Here is an 18910-nt window from a genome sequence, read left to right as displayed (position 1 = left end):
GTCGATACATAAGCCAAGTGTTTAAGCTCTCATTACACTTAATAGACACTTAGTCATTTTACAGAATTTACTTCATCACAATTCAGTTGACCAAACAGTGACTGTCCACTTTTGGGCTCCACTGACAATACTGGCCAGATCTCCATTGCCTATAACTGGAATTTAAACACAGCTCGCGGGCAGACACATCCACAGACAGGTCTAAATTTAGATGACAGTCTTGAGCTGAAGCCTGCCTAAAACACATTGACAAAAGTTCTCTACTGGCAACACAGCCACGTCCAGACCAAAGGTTTTGTCAGCGTGGCAGTATCAGTGAAGGGACGTGAATGAGTACTGCTTACGAAGACTTCGATATAAATTCTGTTCTATTCATGTAAGTTTTCTGAATGATAAAAACTTGTGCTAAAGCTTCACATAACACAAGCCTAAATTCTCTTAAATACTTCTGGAACACTTACTTAAAACTTTCCAGCCATTTCTGAGAGTAAAAAAGTCAGTAAGAAAAACATTTTGCTCATCTTAAAAACACCCTCACTCACAGGACTTGCAACTGGCAGGAACCACAGCGTGGGGGATGCAACTTTTGCCCTTACCCCGTAGATCTATCCAGATGTGACCGAGCTTGAAAAAACTATTTTTTTTAATGTAAAACATTTCCAAAAGTTTGTCAGTGAAAAATCACAGAAAAATCTACTCTCATTGATCATGACTGATCGTCTCCAATTTCTAGCACTGATCTGACTGTGTACCTTCTGCAAAGATTGCTTCAGTATGATGAGGATTAGAGAGAGGAAGTCTGTAATAAATACTCTAAGCCTAAGCACAATAAGCCACTGGAATAGAAAGCAGACATCCCTAAGGCTTTTGATACTACTGTCACTTAAATCGTCTGAGATTTGAATGAGAGTATCCAGTACACAGACAAATGGACAAAGTTGGGTGAAAGAGACAAAAGGGACTAACTACACCATGTGAGCGAGTCTGATGAGACTGGGAGGAGAAACCATGGACTGAGATAGAAGCTGAGGAAGGGCAGGGATGACACTTCAAGGGCCAGTTAACTAAAACTGGGCACTAAAATTGGATAAAGAGCTGAGGGAACTGATGTGCTAAGACACAGGAAATGGTGAAAGGACAGATCGCAAAAGGAACCTGGGCAAAAGGGAAAGGAAAGGTTAAGGAGATGGGATGCAGGCAGAACAAGGAAGAGTGGAAGTGGCTAAAAAATCAACTTGAATAAAAAGTCAGAAGTGCGAGGCAACTGAAATTGGACGAAGACTATAAGGAGGAAAAGTACGCTGTCCTCTGACTCCTAGTGCCACGTCGCTATCACTTAGCCAGCTCAGATAGCAGAGGTCTCTAAGCAGCCGTAACGGTTTTAAACCTGCACTTTGGGAGGTCTGCGTTTTCCTTTTTTCCCCCGACCCCAGGAAATGATACAGCCAGACAATGACAAGGCAACACACACAGAGACACAGATAAAGGAATGGATACACATATGCACAACTATAACTAGGTATGTACATTGAAACACAAAAAGGATTGCAGATCAAACATGGATTTAGTGCATAGAATAGACCTCTTAAAAGGAATCTCTGCATTACAGAAACCTGTTACTTCTAGGACTGTGCTTACTTTGTAGAGGGGAAAAAAGTATGTATTGGAAAAAAAGAGTTGTACATTGCTTGGGGAATTAAAAAACAGTTACAGCAACTGGGTAATGACCTGTAGAACAGTTCCAGTTTCACTTCTTTCACAGAGTTCCTTTAGGATATTGTGCAGGGCACTAAGTAAAATTTTTCTTGATTTTTTTTTTTTTTAGTCCTTAACTTTACTTCTAACAGCAGAGGGGGATGGGGGTGGGGTGGGGGTGTCCCGCTAAAAATACAGTCTTGATTTCTACACAGATTATGCACTCACAACTCCAACAGAATGAAGAACAAACTGCAATATCAGCGCAACTTTGTAAGTAAGTGAGTATTTCTGAAACTCTTTCAATTTGCTATCCAAATTAGCAGATATTTTTAATAAAAAAATAGAAAAAAAAATTCAACTTCTCTTCAGGAAAATGGAGCCCAAGATGCATAAAAAGGCCACATAAATTTGCTATTTGGAAGAGTTTATAGACAAATTATTAATATCTTTATTATAGTAGAAACAGCATAGAAAAACTCATGGGGAAATGAGTAATTCCTTCCTTTCAGCAGCATTTGAACAGTCTACGTACCTACACATTGAACAACAATGAAAAAATGTAATATTGAAGAGGTTTTTACTAAGACAGCAACGCTCATTCTATGGACTGAACTAGGCACTAGCTGTTCTGCATGTGATCATACCATTAAGGACTGCATAATCAGGCACATGCACAACAGATATTAATTGTGTGCAGACAACCTGTCTTGTGGCATGTCCTAGCTTTGTGCGTTTGATTTTATAGTCTTAATAATGCATTCTTGTAACAAAGATTTTGTAGATACATTAACCTGGTTTAACAGAAAGTTGATGTCAGCAAAAGTCACTACATATAGTCAATGATATGCCTAATTTACAATGTAATAGTAGGGATGGGGTGACAAGGAACTCTGGATTATGTACAGACATAAAAAAATAAAAGAATTTCCTGCCTTTAATACCTTCCTCATTAGTGAGCACCTCCTTAGTATTCCTTCCCCACTGACTGCAATCAGTACCTTATTGTTCATAATTCCTATTTCCTTGGCTGTTCCTAAATTGCGCTCTCCAAATGGCACAGAGTCATCGTAAACAAAATCCTACATCTTCAGTTCACTAATTTTTGTAAATTGAGCTCAAATAAGGCAATTAGATGGCATACTTTGAAACTACCAGCTTGAAACATTAATATAATTTCTTTTCTAATAAAAGCTTCACATGTTTTATCTGGCTGGGGCTTTTAAGTTTTTTTTTTCAATTTGACTAAATTAGTCACACATATTTCTTCCATTTCTCCTCCCAAAACATGGTATCCCCAAACACTATATAATCCTTTCTTTTTAATTCACTAGCTACTGAAATAAATAAATAAGTCCCTTGTCTTTCCATCCTATCCCATCACTGACATTCCTTGGGCAAGCATTGTGAAATGCGACGTCTTGACCTAGAATTTAAAATCCTGAAGTTACTGGTCAAACATTTAGCAGGTAATTCTATTGTTGTTCTGGGGTTCGGGGAGCAGAGGATAAGAAGGGGCTGCTCATTTCGTTTTGCAGCATGCTGCCCCAGTAGCTTGTGAAGAAAATGCTGCCAAATTTTGTAATGAATTCCACAGAACATTAAGTCTGATGCTTAGCAGAAGCTATAACTGTTAAGTAAATGATATCCTTTTGATGAATACCCTTATTTGAAAACAACATTGATTCTTCTAACCCTTTAGCAGTGTCCCAAAACAGATGTGCACAACTGCAAATTCTGTTTGCTTTCAGGTTTACGAAGTGTGATGACATTTTTACAATCATGCATGAGCCCTTTTACCCAGGAGTAAAATAAAACACAATAATTCTTCACCATCTGTTTGTTAATTTTGCATTCATTTAACTTTGCATTTTAAACTAATAATCATTTTCTTATAATATAGTTTGTTCCACTGGTAGAAATTACAGCTGTTCAATTAAAAAAAGAATGGTTTATAATAGTATACAGTTTTCCTCTAAATACTTCCATTGCTCTTAATTATAGAGATATTAGTGCCATTGAACGGAAAAAAACTGTCAGGAAATAGTGTTATGCTTTACATGTCACAGATTCCCCTAGTAAATGTACATATTTACTTCTGTTCCAGCACCAATTCCCACCTGGTCTCTTTTACATTAAAATTCCTTTTCTCCACTACAAGATTCTGTGTGGTTTTTAATGTTGCTATGTGTAACAGGCTTCTTACACTCTTGAAGGAGTAAGGCACAGACAATTAGATAAAGCTGCTGGTTTGTATGTAGCATATAGTGAAACGAAGCACAGTCCTATTTCTTCATAATGCTTTTCCTTAATCCCCAGTGACAGGCCAAGGAGGTTTTGATATTTTAATTCTTATCTGGTTACAGCTAAGCTAGGACTAGTATAATGTCTTAAAAGCTTTTTCTCACAATGTTTACAGTAAAATGGGGAAATCTCATTCCTTTATGAAAAGTGAAACCGCATTGAAATAACATGACTAATACATCAGAACTAGTGAAGGGGAAATAATTTGGGTCAACAAAAGACACGGGCCTGGAGAAAGAGCAGGAGTCAGCCTGAGATTCTGAGAGTCGTGTTTTGGATTCTGCGTTATGCTCTAGACAGCATTTTCCTGCTGCTCCACACAGACCAGGCTATAAGTCCACAGCGAGGTTACAAGTCCTAAACATAGACTGTCCACATGCTAACAGAGCGGACAGTCTACTTCACTGTGGTTCCTGGGCTTAATAACCATAATCATCTACAAACTCCTCAAAAGACACAGGCTGCTCAGCCAATTCATGTGAGCAGTCCAGCAGTATTAGAGAGACTGTTCAGATGATTAAAACAATCAAGATTCAATCACTGTTTTCTAAAACCAATTTTATCTGATGGCATGGAAATCTTAGTATCAGATGATCATCCTAATTTTGTGGTAGTGTTACAATAACAATGCTGTCTCAGTACTAGGATGAATACTTTACTAAAAACACCCATAAGGCAAGAGACGGTTTACCACAAAAGGGATTTATTTCAATTAAAGGAGTTCAGTGAAGGCTGAAAAACACCAAACTGGTGCATAAGACCATAACAGCGCACTCACCTACAGAAATGAACTCCCAGAAGTACCAAACATAACAGGCTCACATCAAATTAGGAGTGGAAATACAACCATACGTTACTGTGACGCTCAGCTTCTAGTCTTACCAGAATCTTGAGTATTCTGACCTTTTCGTTTCTCAGATGAGTGAGCATTGCTGCCAGGTCCGACCTTTACTGGGGGATTTATCCATCACAATATTTTACATCTGACAGAAAGCAAACGTTCTGGAGGTGCCCAAGGCACGTTCTGAAGTGATGGATGTGTCACGGTAACAGTCTTCCCAACAATTCACCATCTATTTCAAGTTACTCTCATTAAAAAAAACCCTCACCTGGTATGACATTTGGAAAACCCGAAACTCTACCTATTCAACGTATCAAATCCATTTACATTTTGGAAAATGAGCATTTTCCTCACAAAGCACAAAGAATGATGATAGCAACTGAACTGTCTTCTTGTATTATTTCTCTAAAAGTCTCTACTCGCTTTTAAAGGTTTATGATTTGTCAACACATCTCCCTGGAAATACCATACAAATAACACCTAATATTGCTGTAACAACCTGCAGTAATTGAAAGGAATAAAAAAACCCCCAGTATTTGCTTGGATATTTGACAGCAGTTTATTTAGATCCAGATTCACTATTTACTCTGCAGAATCTGCCACTCTTCCCAGTCCTTTGCAAGGCAATTTCATACAGAATCAGAGTGGAGAAAATTTTTTTAAACAGAAGGAAGTATTATTTTATGAATTAAAAATTGGAAGCGAGAAGGCTAGATGTGGAAGTACCTCCAGTTTTATAAAAAAATTGTCTAGATTGCAGATTGAATACATGTATTCTCACTGTATCTGAAGTGAGACCATGTCACTGCAATGTATGTAGGGTGTACCAAGTTGTTTTACCAACGTTAGATGCTCCTGGAAGCAAATATTTATTTATTTCATAACAGCAACTTTTCCCCCCTCAATGTACTGAAGAGGAACATGAGGCCTTTGAAGGAATACATTAGTATCACTGAAGAAAAAATACACCAGCAAAAAAGCTTATGGGAAGTGCTGATTTGAGAACATGCCGCTTCATCAGTTCTTCAATTAATATTATTAAATAGGATTCTTAATATTAATCATGACTGTGACGGAACACCTACTAGTTCATTATTGGCAGCAAACCTATCATTGTCTGCCTACTTTTTATTCCCAGCTTAGCTCTGCAGAAGGGAGAGGACAGTTCTATAAATGAAAATAAACAATATTAATTCTTTCACATGAAGAGATGACTATCAGTAGTAGCCTAGATCATTATAAAAAACAGCTTTAGTGCAAGTAATGTCTGTATTTATCACCCAGTATTACGCACTTGCACACGAGGGGTAGTTGGTCCACATTTGCGAAGATTCATAAGATGTCAATCTCATGCGTGAGTTGTTCCATGTTATTGAAAAAAAACCCACTCAGGGCCACCTGCATTAATGGGACTACTTCATACTGATGCCTGCAATATTTATGCTCAATCTGCAACTCTGGGACAGAACTTACACTAATGGAAGTCAATAACAAAATCTTTAGGGAGTTCAAAACTATTTTTTGCTAATGGTTTGATTTTGCAGGCTGCTGAGTACACCAATCTCAGAAGTAGTTTTTAGGCTACTGCTTAAAAGCAAACTGATGCCAACAGACTAATATGAGTACTCCTGAGTTTTAAATTAAAATATGTTAGTACAGTTTTTTTGAGGATGGGTGAAAACCCCAAATGAAAACTCATAATATAACTTATATTAGCAGGAAAAATATTACTCACTCTTTTGATTGGAATAATCAAAACCACTTTATAACTCTAATTTCATTAAAGAGAATGAACTTTAAAGTTCTCATTCAAAAAAAAAAAAGCATGTGACTCATATCCATGAAAAATTTAAAAGATGTGCTTAAATAAAATACCATTTAAAAAGGAAACTACTATGAAACCAAGATTAGAGTCAATTGTCTAACACTAACCAATGCTACAGCTCGGCAAATACACCTACAACTTGTCCCACAGGGGTATTTTTTCCTTTTATTCATGTGCTATCTATTAAAAAGCACGCTTCTGAAGGCAAGGAAGACGCCTTTTTACTTCTATAATGCTCAAAGCATAATGAGGACCCCTCCTTGACTAAAACTAACCAATATTAACTACAAAAGACTGATTAGTCTTTTTTCATAAATGTAACGATCACATAAAGGCAAAATCAGACCCGTAAGCACTAACATTAAAAGAAACCAACAGATTGATCCACATTAGCTATGGAAAACACTGAATATAAAATATTTAAACGAGCAGCAGCCACGAGTGAGGTGGTAGTAAGGCAGGAAAATGGCATTCAAATACCTACAAACATGAGGAGACAGGCGGTGCTGCTACACTTCTGTGTCTAAGTTTCTATGGGCCTACTGTTGGCATGTTTGTTAAAAGATGGGTACATTTTCATGGCTTTTTAAAATACATATAGAGTTCCAGTCTTCTTATCTGCTGAAAATATTAATGGCATAGTAATTTAAATAAATTTGTAAATATTTTCATAAATTCTAAAGGAACATTTTGGTTTTTCCTTGTTGCACCTTTAAAATTCGGGAGCATTATATTGTCATTTTCTTTCACAGACCTTGAAGGACTATGCTACTGCTGCTGAGCATGGAAAGACAGGAGAAAGGGAGAGCCCAAGTATCCATATTCTCATGTTGTATCTACAACAAAGCACAAAAACCGGTCAGTCCCACCAGCGGACTGAAGCACTAGCTGAGGAAGAAGGTACAATCTTGATTTGAGACAGTGTGATTTTCCTTTACTGGGTCAGGTTCTCCCTGTTTTTAACACGTAAGCCCCCAAAATAACTTGGTATACGTAGATTACAAACTCTTGAAATCAAATGCTCAGTAACAGCACTACCTCAATGTGAACTATTATGTCGCTGCCTTAATGCTTAGTGTAACATTTAAGACACCCGGGAGGGGGAAGAGAAAAAAGAATATAGAGAATTTCTTTGGGTGTATTATGAAAAAAGTGTTTTCTACTCAAGTCATGCAAAAAGGAAGAAAAGGTCTTTGTGAAACACACTTCACCAGTTTGGAACACACACTAAACAATTTCACTTCAGAGCTTTCAGTAAATTATTTCAGTGAATGTGACTGAATAAAGGAAACCTGCACTGGAAATTCCTTCAGGAACATAGGCCCTTTCATGTTTCTCAGCTAGGCTTTTCGGCTTTCATTTCTGGGCTATTGCTGCTTCTCTCTCAGTCGCACTCTGTGCCCCTAGTCCATTTTGTCTGCTTCCTACACCTCACAGACTGCCCTCAGCATCTGCAGTGCCTATCGTCTATTCAGCATCAAAACCCTCTCAGAAACGTCTTTGTAGCAACAAATTCTAGTACCCACATATTCAACATCTAGAGTTCAAGAAAGGTGCATCTTTCAAAGCATTCATCTTGGAAACAACTCCACAGACTGAAAACTCTAAGGCTGACTCCGCTTTCTGACTTGAGTGCCAAGGGAGCGCTCTCAGGGTGAGCTCCCACAGAACAGCCTCCTGGCACCGCAGCAGGAAACCAGCGGCACCGCTGCGGTGGGAGAGAAAAAGGGATAGGTGAGGCTGAAAAATCAAACGCTTTCCTTTAGATGAAGCAATACGAACCATCTCAAGGAAAGATGTCTTGTGCTGCCTAAGTAACCCTGTGGTTGAGAAATGCAGTTATTATGGGAAAGATCATTTATGGAGATTCGCCTGCCAGACATGACATTGTGCTTCTGTTCAGGTCAGCAAAACTGCAGGAGGAATCAGGCAATGAAGTCACAGAAAGGGTATTCATGCACTGGAAAAAAACGATGCTTTATGAAAAGTCCTCTCTTACTCTGAATAAAGTTTATTACTTCATCCTAAAATGTATGTATTAGAATACATGCACTAGCCATTGTCCTTTGCAACAGCTGGCAGGGGTTAAGCTCAAGCACGCACTTCTTACAGACCAAAGAGGGAACAAGACAGTTTCACTCTAAGCAGTGAGTTAAAATGTGCACTGACAATACTACTTGCTATGCAGAGAAATTCACAATATTTTTTTTTTAAATACTTGGAAACGGAAAGGGAGGGATACAGACACAGCTGTTATTGCACAGAAGGCTCAGGACAAATCAAATCAAAAGAAAAATCTCAAAAAAACCCAACCCATTAAAAAGTAGTTTAAAAATGTACATCTTTTCTTGTACTTCATCTGAGAAGAAACATGCTCCTTCAAACTGTGGTTCATAAATTAATGCCTGCCTTCCTCTTGTAAATAGAATCAACACATTGAAGACAATATAAAAATTTACTATAGCTAAATTGGTCTCACATTGTCATGTGCTCCTTGTTCTAATCAACAGGTCAGAATCATGATGATAACAGGTTATGAAGCAAGGAACTATTATAAAGACTGAAAAGTCCTGTTAGAGTATTTGCACTTTTTATGAATCAAACTCCCAAAACAAGTACCCAGAAAAGGCTCTAAATCAAACGCTTTGTCAAGACTTGGTACATTGATACTCTACTGTATATTAGCACATAAACAGGACAGTGTGGTTTGTGTCTCTAAAGAAAGGAACATTTTCTGTTTCTTGAGATGCTAATTTTAAAAAAAAGTGCTAAATTGGGGATATGTCACATAGCCTTGGAATAAATATTTCTTTAAATTTATAATAGACTTTTCCACTCATAAAAATTCCAAAGACCTTAATACACTGAAGCACAGTCCTAGCTTTACTGGAATATTAAACAATAAATATGTTAAATAATGCAAAAATGAGTGGAAAATTATGTATTTCTTTAAAATTAAATTTTTGATAGGCACCAAGTCATATAGCCTGATAATTACCAGATTTGCTTAGAAACAAGTTTTAAATTAAATAGTTTCAGTTTAACGTATCTTTGTATCCCCTTATTTTTTCACTGGTTGGCTGACTTGAAAAATTTCCTTAGTGATAATAGCACATCTCACATCAGACAGTACAACTCTGAAATATTAATCCATCTAACGACTGGTAGGGAAAGAAAAAACAGATCAGCTATTCATTCAACAAACCTCAATTAGACTGTCACAATCAACACTTACGAACTACCTCTCCTTCAGTAACGGATGCAGACTCACCTGAATATCAAAGTATTCATGAGCGAGCAGTAATTACATCAGAAACACTAGGAAAATAAATGAAGTTTTCTTTCTCAATAAGTGGAATATTCAAAATTAAAATCTATTTCAGATCCCTTCTTTCATCAAAAGAGTTTAGACTTTGCATAGGCCATATTTCTTCCACATGCTACCACCTCTCACTTTATGATGATTCTATTCAGACAGAGCACTCTAATTCAAAGCAATCCTTTCAAACTTTTAAATACATCACTGAAGATCCACATCCAAGTGTGGAATCTAATTAGATCTCAAGGTATCCATACCTTATGTGCCAAAATAATTACAAAAACACATTAGGAGCAGAGAAGCGTAGAGCTCTTGATTCACATTTAACTCAGTTTTAACTATTACTTCATTTTCTTAAATGCCAGCAGGGATACAGGAAAATGTATTTCATTTTGTAGTAGAAAATGTGTCTATGAGACAACTGGGGAAAATGAAAACTGTCTTTTGAAAGCTGAGTCCTAAACTTCATAGTTTTAAAGGTGGTGTGTTCTGATAGGGAACAAAATTCTTTATCTGTAAGAACTGTAATTTATTTTTTTCTGTTCTGTGTTTTACTACAGAAGAAAAAATAGAATGCACAAAATCCCACTGGATCATTTGGGGGAAAAAAAATTGTAAAAATTTGTCAAAAATTACTATAGGCTTAAAAACAACTACTAGGCAAAAAGCCAGTTTGTTTTTGCATAAAGTTACATTACACTTTACTTGCTTTGGTTCCTAGAGTCAGATTATGGGTAAGAAAACAGGAAAGGGTGAATTTTTCAATATTCCTAGTAATTTCAAATGTCAACCTTCTTCCTCCTTCTTATCTGCTTTTTTTCCACTTCTTCCCTATGCCTGGTTCCTCTATTTTGATGTATGCTTTTCAAAGCAGCTGCTACAGGACGATGTCTTCAAATGAACAACAGTACGTCATGATAAAGCGTATTTTGGTTCAAACAAAAGAATACTCTAATCATTGTTTATGGGACAATATTAATGAGAATTAAGTTGTAAATCTTACTAAGTAGGCAAGTATCTGTTCTCAAATTGCTGGACCTGCAAAAAACTGATACAAGTCCCATGGTAGCTCTTGAACCCGAACAGATTTACCAAAGTTGTACTGACATAATTTCTGGTGTACAAAGGGGTTCCAGAAGAATGACACGTAGTAAATCAAAACCAACCATAATAATGTTACGGTATTGTGGCTGCTTTGCAGAACTTGGAAAATACAATTATAAAATAATTGACATAGCGTTTCTGATGTCATTGACATGCTGTAAGAACAGTCTGATTCACATCCTCCAAGACAAAAATGATCTGACTTCAGGTGACCAAAATCCAAAGTGTTCTGGAACAGAGTAATTCATGGAAGATAATTTACAGCATTAAAATGTCACCAGAGCTGTGCTCTTAGTCACTATGTCTTTCCTTGAAGTACAAAGCTTATCATCACAGGCAGGAAAATGGCCACAAATCTCTCACGGAATTCCAAAATAACAAAAAGGAAATTCATGAAAAACTGAAATAGCTCATGGCCCCCACTACTGAACTGTTACAGCTTCTCTAAAACATGCTAGGAACCGAATGAAACTACTAACTTGACCAACAGCATATGGAATTGTCTTCTTGATGAGACATATGTCACTATTCCTCTAGTCTTTCCCTAGCACTTTGTGTGCTGGAGTTCTCCAAGAGACAGCCACCCGTAAAAAAAAAAAAAAAAAAGTAAAATGTTATTTTGGAAGAATATTTCCTGCAGTACTTCCTTCCTCAGTTGCAAGACAAAAGGAACTACAGGGGGCAAAAAACCTCAGAAAGATATAATCAGAACCCATTCCAATAGGGCAGCCAGGTAGTCAGTCCCAAGCTGCGGGGAAGGGAGATGAAGAGAAGCCAAGTGCCTTGCGCATGCAAAAGTACCATTAAAAAATTCAAGAGTTGGGAGAGGAATTTCTGAATGCCAGAGCTGCTCATTTAGTATCATGTTACAAAGCTTCTTCTTGAAAAATGGGCAAATATAGAAGAGGACTCTGCCCAGAACTGGTAGGACTCTGCCCAGAACTGGTATAAATTATGATAGATCATGTTCTTTATGCATTTTTCCCTGGCTTTAAGAATTACTAGCTCTTCCAATAATGAAAAAGGAAGAAGGGAGCTTTTAGAGCATCAAGGCACTGCAAATCCTCCACTCTACCTCAAAAAACCTCCAGACATTGCTATATGCTCTGTTCAGCTAGGTTGAGACATATATGCAGCCATATCTTCAGGATTCTGTCATCTGAACCATTTTCCACACAGTTTTTATGTTGACAAAAAATAAAACCAGCTGAAAAATTGCTATGGCTAAATAGGCACAATCCTCCACAGTGTATGAAGTTAATGGTACATAAAGATGTTGATGCTTGTCTTTACATACAAGGAAAACCAAAATGAAGTATCGATTTAGCCAAATTGGTTTTCAACTTAAAGCAGTACAAGGAAACATACACACATACCACTAAAAACGTGGATAACTCTCAACAAGATGAGAAGTCTACTGAGGCTAACGGGTGAATATACATTCAAAGTATAGACAAACATTTAAAAAAAAAAAAAAGTGAAAACATTTTAAATGGTTCCAAACTTTCCCCTGAATTTATTTCTTTATGGCTTAGCTTGGTAAGCATCATGCTAGAACTGAGTTTTCAGCAAAGAATTAAAAACAGTGGAAGGAAAGGGCTTTAAGAAATTTGAGCGAGATATTTAATATGCAAGCACTGTAACATTGCCCCAACTTGGAAGTATCTACAAACAGCACAATCTCCTGCCTCTGGTGACAGAATTCAAGGGAAGATGCCTTAAAAAAAAAAAAAAAAAAGATTTCAAGATTGTGTTACCATGTGAAAAGGGCTTACAGGAGAGAGGAGTGTCAAAACAGCAGATCGTTTTGAGTCTGGAACAAGGCAAGATACTATTGATTAGCTTGCCTCTATGCAAAGCAACAACTCCTACAGTTCTCAGCAATGACAACGTGCCAAACACAGCCTGCAAAAACTCAGCAGGAGCTGGAAACAGCTGCCTTGTACAGAGAGAAGATACTGCCCTGATTAACTTAAAAAAAAAAAAAAGGATGGGTGGAAGAAGACGACAGCAATTTTTCTGCTTTCTGGCTGCAAGAGTCTTGGTCCTGAAGAAACACTTGACTATTACTGGAAAAATGAAAGCTGTGAAGTAGATAAATATGCAAAGAGCTATACAGAATTTCAAAGCAAACAGAAATCCACATTTTATAAAATGGAAACCGAGCAAGACAGTATTTTGGAATGAGTGCATTAGATACTTCATTACTATTTTGTTTCCCCTATTCAGTCTTTAAGTAGATAGAAACCTCCTTCTTGGTTTCCACCAATACTGTTTACTTTGACTTTATGTCCTTGACAATTTCTCCCTGACTTGTAAACTGCTTTCTACATCTTATCAGAAGGGAAAGCTGGCTGGGAAAGTTACCATTGCATGCCTTTCTTGCGCATAGTTTATTCAGAAGTGGTTCAAACACATTATCTACTGTGTCTTCCTTAAATTCACTTCTTGACTTGAGCTACTTACGTATGGGGGAGAAAAAGCAGCCCACCTTATTTGGGACTTAGTAGCATACAGAAGAGCTATGGTTAGTCAATGCAACGCAGACAAGTAGTAAACTTTTATTTCCTCAGCTGAGTGTAGGAAGCAGCCACCTACTCAATATATGGAAAATAAACAAGGAAATTATAAAGCAGTATTTAAAAATACCTGAAAATATTTCAGAAACCACTCTTGTTAAAAGCTGAGCAGATGCAAGCCCTGAAGGCCCCCATTTTAAATGGTAATGCCAGTAAGTTCATCCTTCCAAATATCAAAAAGCAGCATAGTTAAGAAAGCATAAGACTAAAGACAGAAATACAAGAAAAAGCAGAAAACTCTGCTTGTCCACGTCTATTTTATTCAGCAAAATCTTTGATTTTAGTCAATCATTTTCCTTTGCTTAGTTTATTTTACTAAGTCTCCATTCCAAACTGTCTTTGCATCTTACCACAAATATCTGTGGAAACATCTTACTGATAAAAGTCTATCTTCATAAAGCTGACAATACGACAGCTTCTTTACTTGGTAATTTTTATGTACTGAGCAGAGTACTTATGAATTACAAGCAATTTAGTTAAATTCTGGATCAAGCAAATTACTAGAAGTTTTCTCTCCCCCTAACTTCTGAGGAGTTCTTTTCTTTCAAACCTTGAAACAAAATTACTCCAAAATCCCATGAAAACCTATTGAAGTAGTGGGGGAAGGAACTGCCATGTCTGTGTGTTCAGGCTCTTTAACTTGCACACTGCACAAGCTCCAGAGAGAACTATGTGAATTCTTAAGAGTCACCTTCAGAAAAGCTCTGACACTATGCTTGTAACCTGGATCACCAGTTCTCAATCAAGACTTTTTACACGTAGAAAGCGGTTCTGAGAAAATCCATGACTCTCACTTGCTGAGATAAGCAAGGTAAGCAAGACGAGCAAAGAGATTAAATGAGTCACCTACACCACCCGTAAGGGCTGGAGTGCATCTACTACCATAAACTGAAATGTATATTCCAGCTTTTCTTTCTCAGTTGTTATAAAACAACACGATGCACAAGATTTCAAACACCTCACATACACGGATGTATGTTTGTGCAGTCATTAATATTAAAGAGAGGCAAACCCAAGACTTTGAACAAAGTCAGAGAACCCACCTATGTCTAGACACAAATATGTGTAACAAATGGGTCAGATGTCTCACCACATTGCCAGGCCTTTAAAATGAGTGAATCAAAAGAAAGAACTGAAGACGACAGACACGCTAAGCAGGGTATTTTGTGAAACATGCACAGATACTGTGATCTCTACAGTATCGTACTTTAAACCTTCAGCAGCCACAGGCCAAGAAAAAAGCCAAAATGAATTAACATAGGTACTTTGGAATAGGTCAATGAAATATGTCCACACAAGCTTTATTAATGCAATCACGAGTTCAGTGAAGCCAAACGGACATCTCAAGTGGTAAACAGAGTAATAAGAAACACTGTCATATCCAGTTAAAACAGATTTGCAAACAATAGGCAGCTTAACTAATGAGAAACATGAATGTAACTTACAAATTAAAGAGACCCTCAAGGTAAGAAGAGGCCCAAAATGCTCTTCACAAATTAAAAGACTAAACCAATTGACTACACTATCAAGAAAGAGTGTGTTAAATGTCAAAAACTAATCTGTACATTAACATAAGGAAAAGAAAACATACTTTCCCAGCTAAGGAAAGATGTCAATACTGCAGACCACATCATAAACCCAAGTGATGCCACAGGGACTTCCAAGAAGACGGAAATGCCCAACCAAGCAAACAACAACAAAAAAACCCAAAGCAAATTTGGTGGCAAGTAGAGGAAATAGCATACAGCTTGTTTTTATTTAAACTGTTTTTCTGTATGCCCTGAGCACATACTTGCATCTGCATTGCCAACAGCGTTCAGAACATTTAAACAGAAACTTTACTTCTAAAACACAGTAACATCACATCAGAAAGCAGCTCAAAATTTTAGGAAAAGCAAAGCACAAGCAGCTGTAAATGCAAAAACATACATTAAATTATTTGCTGTACCTTTAATTCAAAACTTTTTAAAACAACTTGTGCAAAGAAAACTTCTTCCCTTAAGCTTTTCCACTATCACATACGATAACCAGCACCTTACACTTTTTTGTGCCTTTTTTAGCTTAGTGACCAGTTAAAAAGCAGTGGAAAAGTAGTTACCAAGCACTACAGCCTGAACACAAGCAAACACAGGATTACTTGGGCTCCCAACCAGTTATACACAAACTCTTCGAGCAGCCCTCACACTGCTGCTCCACGGTCAGGAATAGAGAACTACAGAAGAGTTTGCTCCTTATTTCTTGAAAAAATAAAAGAAAAATCAAAGCACAACATTTCCTGGTGTGATCGTGGGATAAAGATGTCCCATTTCATCTGGCTGTTCCTCTAGAATCAATCACAGTTATGCTTTTACTCTGCTCTCTCTGGGGATGTCACAAGAAGGTTTCAGCAAAGATTGAATAGAAAATATGCAGAATGGCACTCAGTTCAAATTTCTCTCATTTCTCCGCACTGCACTGAAATGTGCAACGGGGGTACCAAAAAATTATTTGCAGAATTTGAAAAGATCAGTAGAGAAGCTCCAGAGCAGCACATGAAAAGACAGGGCTGAAGCGGAAACTATCACGCCAGCGAGATATGGGATTCTTCAAGAATTCTTATTTAAGTATTTGCATTATAAACATCTACACAAAACTTAAAATGTACTAAGGAGGTGAGACATCATCACCCTGAGGCACAGGGGAGGAGCAAGGTACTGTGCAGAAAAAACCAGACTGACATAATGGAAACAATATGAAATTCAACAGAGCAAAATAAGAGCTTGAACACTACAGCAAGGATTTCTGTTAGAAACCAAAATATCATAATGAAAATGACCACAGACGGGAATGAGCTGATCACAAAATGACTACAAGCCACCATCATCAGCCAAAAACAAAGAGACAAAAAGATTCAGGCAGAATCAGCAGGCAGATTTAATTTTTTTTTTAAAAAAGTAACCAATTTTGGATGTTCCTTCAATTCTTTTCATATTTTTTTATACATGCACACACACAAATGCTTTAACATCTTCAACCTCATTTAGAACTTAATAGTCAGGTTCTTTCATTCTGAATAGCCTTTTATTTTGAAAGCAGAAATCAATTAAATTATTCAAAGCAAAGCATTTATTCAATATGAGTATATGTAAAAGCAGAAGGCGCAAGGAAAGCTGCATTATATGGCTTGCATTGAAAGACTGATTTAAAGCAGCTTTTTAGTCTACACAATGGAGAACATTTACTGGTATCTTCTGCATCATTTTTTTTTTTATTTTAAATATAATGCATGAAAAACTTCAAGAATCAAGTAAAAATAAGCCTAAGCATGATCACGGGAAAACCAACAAAAACTACACATATTTGTTGATACCATGGCTGATCAAAATAGAAAAAAATAATTATTAAAATAATCTACCAGACATGGCTAAATACAACTAAAAAATATAGCCACACATGGTAAAAACAATGTGAAATCAGTATCTTCATGATTTCAAAATGGTATCAGAATATGATACCAGAAGGAGCCCGTCCTTTTCAAAAGTACCTACTTTTCCAAATACATTGCCATTTCAAATTAAAAGACTAAATATTTATATATATATTTCTATCAACATTTAAAGTTAACAACATAGGTTTTGTGGTAAACAGTTGTTTTCCTCTATCAATTTGCTTTTCGAAATTGGTATGAAAGTAATTGAGAATTTTTTTTACTATATTCGAGTCCTACAATTTCAGAATATAAACTGGCAAAATAAGCATTTCCTTTACCTAGTGGGGTATTTGCTAATTTGAACTCAACTTTTCTTTTGTCTGTATTTTGTTTTCATCAGCCAGGTACTTTCTACGTTCTGGTTACCTCAGAACTAATTAATGATATATTCCATGCAACTCCGTAAGTCTTTTCAATAATTGCAAGACTAGAGTTTACCATGAAGACCTGTCCAAAGAAACCTTATTATAAATGTGAGCTCAGAGATCCCTATGTGGATAAGTTTGGTCATACCTTGTATTGCGTTAGTCTACAGTGGTTTTTTTCCAACCCCCAATCCCTATTTTCTTACTGGATTGAGCACTCAAGTCTTTTTACTCACTTCTGTGCTCCCTGAGACAACAGCTTTGTCCACGTTCACCGATAGCTGCTCTTCAGTCTGGCAGACTCCCAATGACCACTCCGCACAGCGGTGATGAGCCCAGCAATGACCTAATGCATTATGAAAGAAAAAGAGCTTTGGTTGTACGACTCTGTCAAGCACTTCCTCTAAGTATGGAACTTAGTTCTAGTAGTAAATACTTGCCAGATAAAATGAACACTGTCTCTTCCTCCTGTTTTTCTTGTTGCAACATTTAATGCCCTTATTATCATGCACTAAATATATTCCAGGTACTATCAGACACTAAATATACTGCAATTTTTTTGATACACATCTTCCTCTTCATTTCAGCACATTCTGTACATCTGTTTCTAATTTTCTGATGCCTGATCATATAATCATAACAGTAAGGTGTATATGCAACGTTTGTGTGCGACACACACACAGAATCACATTTAATCTTCTATTTCACTGTAGGTAACATTCGTCTATGTACGTGCTCTTGACATATGATTCCCAAGGACCGGATACAGATCTGTATGCTAATGTAGAACACACTCACATGATGCTTTAGAATTCTACAGAAAACCTTTAAAAGCCAAAAATACAGCATGAACAGAAACACTATATACATGACTAAGAAAACTGTGTCAATACAACAAACACATTATAGAGATATAATTTGAAATGTTTGTCTACATAACTAAACAATTCAGAATTTGCAGAATTCAACAGGTGTATCTTAAAAGAAGTTTGTAATTTAATTCTGGCAAAACCAAAGTAAATGATGCATACTTCCAAAAGAATTCTGTGACAACTTTATACTAAATTCAAAATGACACTTTACATTAGCTGTTGAAATTAGTCAACTTAATCATTCAGCAACCAAAAAACTCCCCAAAAATCTCTGTAAGGGCCTGGGAAGAGTCATCTACAAATAACAACAACAATTGAGAAAAAAATTAGATGGATAAAGCCCCCCGTCCATCCACACACACTGTAGTTTGAGTTTCCACACTCATGAAAGAATAACATTTATATTACTGCACAAACACATTTCCATTTTTGAGGCAAAATACGTGGCTACTGGCATCAAGGCATTTGGACATAGATACTTTCTGAAAAAGTAATTCATAACTGAGTAAAAAAAAAAAAAAGTTCCATTAAAATGAA

At 36.8% G+C, this 18910-nt stretch overlaps 1 protein-coding gene across 23 annotated transcripts in view; it reads right to left on the bottom strand.

Annotated features, from left to right (window-relative positions):
* The window catches only part of KMT2C (lysine methyltransferase 2C), a 199020-nt gene that overhangs the window by 100420 nt on the left and 79690 nt on the right, over nt 1-18910 (bottom strand). For all 23 annotated transcript variants that reach the window (XM_075746661.1, XM_075746669.1, XM_075746670.1 and 20 more), the window contains one exon: nt 17738-17847. In XM_075746661.1, coding sequence (XP_075602776.1) covers nt 17738-17847 — 110 coding nt within the window. The remainder of the gene's footprint in view (nt 1-17737; nt 17848-18910) is intronic.

This window comes from Balearica regulorum, chromosome 2 (genome assembly GCF_011004875.1).
Source record: "Balearica regulorum gibbericeps isolate bBalReg1 chromosome 2, bBalReg1.pri, whole genome shotgun sequence".
In the NCBI taxonomy this organism is placed as follows: domain Eukaryota; kingdom Metazoa; phylum Chordata; class Aves; order Gruiformes; family Gruidae; genus Balearica; species Balearica regulorum.
The sequence above is the reverse complement of the archived record's forward strand: the minus strand, read 5'-3'. Positions and strand labels throughout refer to the sequence as shown.